Consider the following 8,538-nt stretch of genomic DNA (forward strand, 5'->3'; position numbering starts at 1 on the left):
GTTGTCTCAGCCTACACCGCTGAAAGACTTGCAGCAACTCACTTCCTTTCACAGTTGGCTTTCGTAGTCCGTCTTATAAACAGCAGATCTTTTTGTCCTTGAAAAAGAAAAAAAAAACCCACACTGGCGAGATGTCGTGCAAAGGAATCTTGAAGATACTTATGGTCCTCTTCAACATTGCGATCTTTGTAAGTCATGTTTTCTTGAATATGATGGTTGTTTTTTAACGTGTTAAGTTGAACGATGCTTGATATCACTGATATCGATATGTAGCATCAGCAGTGTTGGTATTTACATTGTATTGATATTAGATTAGACCTAAGTGTGTTTATATTTTATATAAGTCTATTAATTCTATACTTCGAGAGTCTGTCTGAAGAATACACCGGTCAAAGTAAACCGCAACAACTAATATTGAAACTGAAAACATGTGGTTGGGCTAAATGTATAGCAGGTTTTTATCTACACCAAAACAGGAAAAGGTTTTGTCATTTTGTCTAAACCTATTTTCAGACAACTACATGCTAATTACAGAAGCACTCACTAAACCAACAAACCATTTCTTACAGATAAACAAAACTATTGCCTTTAGTGGATTTCAGACTTTTGGACCCTACTGAATGTCTTGGGTCATGCATTTTGCATTTTGTAGTGTTCCAACCTGAAATTGTCATCGATGTAGTCGATGTCTAACATCTGAAAGTGCTTTTTAAATTGTAAAACAGACGAATAAAAAGAAATTAAACAGATTAAACAGTTATGGATATACCTGTAAGATATACACATCCTTTGAGCTTGACATTTTTGACAAATAGCTGAAGATCTGCTGTATAAGATAGAGCTTCTCAATCATACTGAGATCTTGTTGTCCTGTTGGACGTCACTTTCCTAGTGGAAATGCCCTGTATTTGACTTCATCTTGCCCTTTATCCTGAGCAGTTCCTCAATCATTGCGTGTGAAACACCCCCACAGAGCATGATGCAACACAGTCAGGATGTGTGTTGCGTTTACGATAAACGTTTCGCTCGGGTTCGGTTTTACGTTCATCCGGCTAGATGTTCCTTTTTTAGGTACATCAGACTGGCTAACTTTTTTTTAACACATTTGCTCAAAAACTGAGATCTGAGTTTTATCTGAGATTTGAATCTCTCCAGCTTCTTGAGATTTCTTTGCTTCGGTAATTAACGCTGATAAACCCGCTCCTTACACGGTCACTGATGTTTGGTAGACGGCCTCCTCGTAATGGACTGAATTGTCCTTTGTGGGATGTGGTAGCTTAGTGTTTAAAGTGTTGGACTACTGGTCAGAAGGGTATCAGGTTAAATTCCAGGTCCACCAAGCTGCCATTGCTAGGCCCTTAAGCAAGGCCCTTAACCATCAATTGCTCAGATAAAATGTAAGTTTTTCTGGATAAGAGCATCTGCCAATTGCCAGAAATGTAAATGGTTGGTTTTAATCTTTGTGTGATGTTAAAATTTAGTTCCTTGTAATCTCCATGCTCCTTATGATTCTGTTTATTTAGATATATTTTCTTCCAAGAACACTTTATATTGAGATCTTGTGACACTTTTAATTGTACATACCATACAGGTAATACATTAATCATATGACTTGGATGGCAACATGATGCCCCAGAAGAAATTTAGGAGTTTGACTGCTTTTTTTGTTGTTGTTCTGTATTCATTTTCATTATATTTCATGTAGATCTATGACATATAACTCAAGTCCATTTCTGTTATCTCACTGTGGATCTGGCTAAAACTAGCCTACTTGTTTACATTTACTAAGTGTTTTTAATTAGTTTTACTGAATCACTGTTTCTGGTAACACCACAGTTCCCCAGACATTACTAATCCCCCTCTCTTTCACTTCTCTATGATCTAATTCTGGTTTTGTTTTCTTTCTTCTTTGGTCTCCAGTTTGCTGGAGCTGCATCTGTGGTCATCGGAGTCTTGGTCGTAATTAACAAGAAGAATGTATTTGGAACGCTGGATAACATTAAAGATCTTCCCCCACAATTATCACATCTGGCTAACGCTGGCTACCTGCTGGTGGCTGTCGGGGCCGTAATCACCTTCATGGGCTTTCTGGGCTGCTGTGGAGCCTGCTGTGAGAATAAGTGCATGCTCATGACCGTGAGTGTCCTTGATTCTTAGTCACAACTTTCAGGGAAACATTCCCCATTTGTAGTCGACTGCTTGATGCATGTCACTGGAGCTGTGAGGCTAATGAAGTTAAAAGTCGATCTCAACCACAATCTCAATTCAATCTGTTCAATCTGTTCATATATATGCCAGCTTTCCAAGATGGTTGCTCTAATAATATTCCAGCTTAATATCTACACAATTGGCTGATTGACTACATTTTGATGTATGGAGGGATTTCTTTCCCCACTCTTTTGATCTTTATATTCAGTGTCTCATGTCCTTACAGTTTTTCATCATCATCTTCATTGTGTTTGTGGTGGAGGTGATTGCAGCCGTACTCATTCTGTTTTACGAGCCTAAGGTAAGAGCAATGATCCTGAAGATACAGTAGATTATTCTGTAAATTTGGGTAATCACAAAGAATGACACCGTTCCCAAGCAGACAGTTGAACACTCTATCTAGCTCAGTGGTCCTCAGTATCAATTCCCTGATTTGGACAAATGTTAATCCTGGCCTCACCTGCTTACAGAAGAATTTTGTTCATTCATTAATAATTATTAACTACATGTTATTAAAATGAATATAAAATTCTCCTTGGGGCGAAACAAAGTAAAAAATGATCTCTAATTCTGATGATTAATGCTGATTTCACATTCTAGTCAAAGTGTGTCATCAGTAACCTCAATTCATTTTTGTTCTGTTTTTTTTTTTTTAGTTAAGAAACCCAAAACATCCTCTTAGCAAAGAAAAGCAGAAAATCACTTCCCTTTTCTAAACCAGAATGACAGTTAGTTGCTTCATACAGTGACAAATAAAGCAAACTGAAAACGTACCTGAGCTATATGCCAGGTGAACTACAGATATATATATCTGTAGGTAAAAATGAAGGCGTGTTTTTTGTAGCAGTGAACATTGAAACGTTTTCTTTGTTTCCTTAGGCAGAGGAACTGCTGAATGAAATTCGAAAAAAAGTTGCTGAGAACATCCAGAAGAACTACGGTGACAACGACATCATCACCAACACGTGGAACGAGACGATGGCTCTGGTATTTAACATTCCATGTTCATGTTCTGTTTTTGGCTGGAACTATTACACTGTATGGATGATATAAACTAGTTTACATTACTATAATCTACTGGATGACACATGAATTTCATTTAAGGGAACACAAACTTTTTACTATTTCACGCAGCAACTCGAATTAACATGTGCAACAAGCATGGCTAATAACGTCAACTACGCTACACTAACCTCTTTCACTTAAATATTCATAATTGCAAGTGAGAACATGTCATTAAAGATACACACAGAAAAATCAGACATTTTAAAAACCTTTAAGAACCTCTCTTCATGCTATCACTGCTAGCGACCCAGCTAGCTTAATGCTAGCAAAGTAGTTGCCACTTGTAGATGTGAGTGGAATCTAAATTCACTATATAAATGGAAATTCTTTATTGTTTTTATGAAAGTATTTCACACACACACAAAAAAAACTCCTAGCTTTTTATGACCCCAATAAGCTATCTTAACATCAAGAGTTCGTGGCTGAAGTGAGTTTAGCTGTGAGAAAACACACAACACCAAAAAACAAATTTAGATCATGTGTGAGGTGGATGTAGGCAAACTGTCTCAGGGGCTACGTGAAGATTTTAAAACAAAATGAAGGGCTGCATACGATATGCATCAGAAATTTTATTTAGTCCAAACTGACACTCCCCGTGCCTGAGTGGGTTTACTCCAGGTACTCCGGTTTCCTCCCACAGTCCAAAAACATGTACATTAGGTTGACTGGTAATTCTAAACTGCCCATAGCTGTGAGTGTAAGTGTGTGTGGTTGTCTGTCTATGTGTGTGGCCCTGTGATGGACTGGTGACCCGTCCAGGGTGTACCCCTGCCTTTTGCCCAGTGTGTGCTGGGATAGGCTCCAGCAGATCCCTGTGACCCTCATAGGAATAAAGCGGGTATTGAAAATGGATGGATGAAACTGACACTCAGTTACTACTGTACTGTAGAGGAATACATTAAATGCCCTTTTTTGTTTGTTTGTTTGTTTGTTTATTACACCTTTAATATATTAGGGTCGAGATGTTTCCAGCATCTATTCCCTAATATATGTCACTAGATACACACAAATATGACAACAAATGTGTAATAAACTGTTCTGCAAAATTATTTAGCATCAATTCTCATTTAATATCCATTGTAAGCCATATTTACAATTTTCAAATCATGTCAAAATATCACTACATATTCATCACCATGAAAATGTGTGTATTGAAAACAGAAGGAAGAGAAAAGCCGCAGTTTGACCAAATACACCGTAATATACCGTTCTGCAGGCGACAGCGCCATCTCTTGGAATTTGCTTGCATTGCATGAGATGAGCCATTCTGGATTAAAATCTTAACTCAAACGTAATGATATTAAATACTCTTATATTACCTTGCGAACTGTATTTTTCCTCTACCTGGTCTACGCCATTCACAAAAATGCTTAAAAATATTTAAATCCTGTTGTAGAAACGAAGCATTATCCTGCTCCTCCATCAGCTAAACGCATTAGCAGGCTAGATTTTCAATAGCGTTTGATTAGCATTCGCTAATCCGAATATACATGGTTATAAATGTACACAAACATCAAACAAACATAGCTACTAGCCCACATGTTTTATTTTAGGCTTTTAAATATAGTATTTGTGTGTGTGTGTGTGTGTGTGTGTGTGTGTAAAATGTATAATGGAAATTTACAGATTTCACCATAACACTAGTTTTCAGATACACTCTTTAATGTTTTCTTTTTATTTGAACAATCATTTTGTATACGTTGTGTGCTAGACGTTAATGCTAAAATAAGACGCCCAGAAACAACATTTTTCTTCTTATCTACAGAATTAAGATTAAACAACGTAGAATTACTTTAACGCTGTGTTGTTGACTTAATTTGTGGCCACAATATATAAATTTAGCTCTCGCAATATTTATGCAGCCACTCAGCAGCTTGGTAATAACATGACCTGTTTTCTATTTTGCGCTACAAAAATATCGACATTTTTAGCCAAACTGTGGTGTGGCAGCTTGCTATTAGCATGCTAGTCTATTTCTGTCAAAAAAAGTATCTCTTAATTAGGTTTAATATTTAAGTTCCATGGGGAAATGGGACTAATTTGCCATCAAGTACTAAAAATCAGTGTGTGATCTGAGGTGTTCCTTAACTTTCATACTTTAAAATTATCTTTAGAGGTTTTGTTTAGCTTTAAAATATTTTCACCCTTTCCTTAAGGAAAGTTTACTATCTACAGCTGATCTAATCTAATCTTCTGATCTACTTAAATGAGCATGATGAACCAGGTTAGAGTGCTTCTCTTACTTTAACAAACAATATAATGGTTGATACAGTATTATTGTATTATATATCGCTATTCCCAAGCTGAAGTACCAGGATTAAGTGTGTGTGTGAATTCTTTTGCAGTTGAAATGCTGTGGGTACAACAACTACACCGACTTCACTGGCTCCCCGTATGTAAACCGCACCTCACAGTACCCCCAATTCTGCTGCTCTACAGGATCCGGGAAGTGTGATCTTGGAAATGCACAATCACAGGTACACCTTCTGATTCCGCTCCATCAGTCTGATCACAAACCTATTCATACACTATAACCTTTATACTGTAAACTTTAACACACGTTCAAGACTTTTCCTCCTCCTAAATCTGCTGATCTGATTCAGGATTTGACCTCTTATAGAAATCATTTCAGGCTGCAACATATTTGCCCTGTTTATTTTTCACGTCATTTTCTTTGCAGAACGTGGACGGCTGTTTCAATGTTGTGGTGAAGTTGGTGAAGAAAAACTCTACTTTGCTAGGGGGCATAGCTATTTGTGTCGCCGCTATAGAGGTACAGAAACCTTAACACCACATTAACACCACATTTTCGGATGTTTACATGTACAGAGCTGGATTAGAGACAAATGTAGCACTGTATCAAATATGGAAGTAAAATAGCGAAAATATTTGAAGCAAAAAAAAGGTGCCGAATAGCAGAAACTGAAAAAATAATCCATCATATTAATAGTGCTTGCATTTTAAGGTTCTGCAATTCAACATAGCTAAAGCATAATTAAGCTGTGAATTTTTCAAGTGGAGACCCAAAATTGCATTGTTTAAAATTTCAATATTAAATATTCAGATTTTTAAAATACAACCTTTAATAATTGACAGGCACAAAATGGGGGAAAATGTTTTGGATTTGAATCCCATTTCCTGCATTTACATACATTTAGGGACTATGGTGATACAAAATCCAGGAAATAGTTAAGATTGATTAGATTGAAAAATTCTACCAAAAAGAATAGTAGGCTACTAAACTATGGATATAAAAAAGATGCCTTACTTTCTTATAGAGATAAATAGGAATAATTTTATTAAGTCAAAAATGTTCATCATTAATGTTTTGCGTGTGAATAAAATGTAGATAATGTGAGACTCAGTTTTCACTGTTAAACAAACTTTTATTTTTAACTAAGCGCTGTACCTGAAAAATGTAAAATAAATCACTTGTTGCAGAGGACGTTTGTCAGAGACACATCCACCAAACCGCAGGGGTTTAGAATAGAAAAAGCAAAAAGCTTTTATGAACTGTGTGTGTTACAGCACTATTGTGTAATATCAATTGCAGATAGACAGCAGTAATATTAATATGCAATTTTATGAAAATATTGATCATTACTTTAATAATTGTCTTTCATGCATAAACAGCCACCCTTAGTTAATGGACAAATTAAAACTTTTACATTCCTGCTGCTAATTTTCTGTGCAGCACAAATACCTAAAGTAGATCTTTTTTTATGCCTCCAACACTGTATTATAGCAGGGTAGGAAGTAACCATCTGTAATCCTTACTTCTGTAATCCAGAAGGATGGGGAAATTAATAACACAATAGATACACTACTTATTTGGTACACATGATGCAAGATTCTCACACATAAAAAAATGATGTGTGATGTGATAGCCTGGGTCTACCTGTTGCTATTATCTCATCAAACTCACTTGCACCACCTGCTGGTGAAGCAGACAAGCTGCAGGTAGCAATTATGCATTTATGTTCGATTGCTCTTCCTGCGATACCCGGATGTGGAACGTTGAATTTCTTGGCTAATTTGAACCACTGAATTTGTGGAAGCGATATAATACACACTGAAATGTCCTGTCAATTATTAAAGATAGTATTTTAAAAATCTGAATATTTAATATTGAAATTTTAAACCACGCAATTTTGTGTCTCCACTTGAAAATTCACAGCTTAATTATGCAGCCATGTTGAATTGCAGAACCTTAAAATGCAAGCACTGTTAATACGATGGATTGTTTTTCAGTTTCTGCTATTCAGCACCTTTTTTTGCTTCAAATACTTATGTCGCTATTTTACTTCCATATGTATCCTTTCACATTTCTAGCCAATGTGTGTCATCTTCCATAACCTGCCAACTGTCAGGGGTTTTACATGGAAATTCGTCTATATATTACATGTAATGCTTATATTTCTGTTTTGTCTCTTGTTTTTTAGGTCGCTGCAATGATCGTGGCTCTTATCTTGTTTAAGAAATAAACTTGGAACCCTGCAGATGTAAGCACTGACCTCTCAACGGATCATGTGATCATCTAACAGGATGCAGTAATGAAATCGATGCATAGTTATCCCACACCTTATAAACTGCAATGTGTACATAAAGAGCTTTTGTTGTAATTCTATTATGTTTCATTAATAACTTCATAAAAAACAAGCTGTGTTAAACAAAATGGGGCAAATGTATTTCAGGCCAGTGAAAAAAGCTTTATATTTTATATACTGTAGTTTTATCTTTGTTTAAGTGTACTTGAAAAAAATGTCTCTTCAAGCCTTTTATTTATCATTCACCTGAGTGGTGTTACACTCGAAACAGCCGTTTCTCAGGAAGTATAAGTGTGATGGAGTTGAAATTTGGTAGACTTCGTGGCCATGCTAATCTGTAAGTGAACATCTAACCCACCGATTGATTTGTATTATGGTTTATTTGCACGTGTCATTTAGATAGATTATCACAGAGAAGTATTTAACGGGTCATTTTGGTGTTACAGGACCACTGAGTCCTCACACTTTTTCTCTGGTCACATTCATTTCCTGTTTGCACTACATAAACAGCACATGGACCATTGCATTAAAGCTTTATAGTTTGCGTGTCATTATTGTGAGTTCTGAGTTGTTGGAATTTTTGTCTAGCCATTTTGGATGAGCTTAAACATCTGATCAGTATTTTGGTGAAGTTTTGGATTTGTGTAATATGTGATGATTTTCTGTTTTTGACTCCGACCCTGCCTTGTTTTCCAATAAACTTTTGCTTATGGATCCA

At 36.2% G+C, this 8,538-nt stretch overlaps 1 protein-coding gene across 1 annotated transcript; it reads left to right on the forward strand.

Moving 5' to 3' along the window:
• LOC131347100 (tetraspanin-1-like) lies at positions 1-8,538 on the forward strand. The gene is made up of 7 exons (XM_058380973.1): positions 1-188; positions 1,921-2,136; positions 2,435-2,509; positions 3,088-3,195; positions 5,619-5,750; positions 5,954-6,046; positions 7,716-8,538. The coding sequence occupies exons 1-7, from the start codon at positions 132-134 to the stop codon at positions 7,755-7,757; spliced, it is 723 nt and encodes a 240-aa protein (XP_058236956.1). The 5' UTR covers positions 1-131; the 3' UTR covers positions 7,758-8,538.

The sequence above is a fragment of the Hemibagrus wyckioides genome, linkage group LG26, assembly GCF_019097595.1.
Source record: "Hemibagrus wyckioides isolate EC202008001 linkage group LG26, SWU_Hwy_1.0, whole genome shotgun sequence".
NCBI classification, from domain to species: Eukaryota; Metazoa; Chordata; class Actinopteri; order Siluriformes; family Bagridae; genus Hemibagrus; species Hemibagrus wyckioides.

Bases quoted from the DNA above. Each gene is read 5' to 3' on its own strand.
- LOC131347100 (XM_058380973.1), top strand. From the start codon at position 132: ATGTCGTGCAAAGGAATCTTGAAGATACTTATGGTCCTCTTCAACATT. The intron at 2,137-2,434 runs GTGAGTGTCCTT...ATGTCCTTACAG, and splicing joins ATAAGTGCATGCTCATGACC to TTTTTCATCATCATCTTCAT. The intron at 3,196-5,618 runs GTATTTAACATT...ATTCTTTTGCAG, and splicing joins GGAACGAGACGATGGCTCTG to TTGAAATGCTGTGGGTACAA.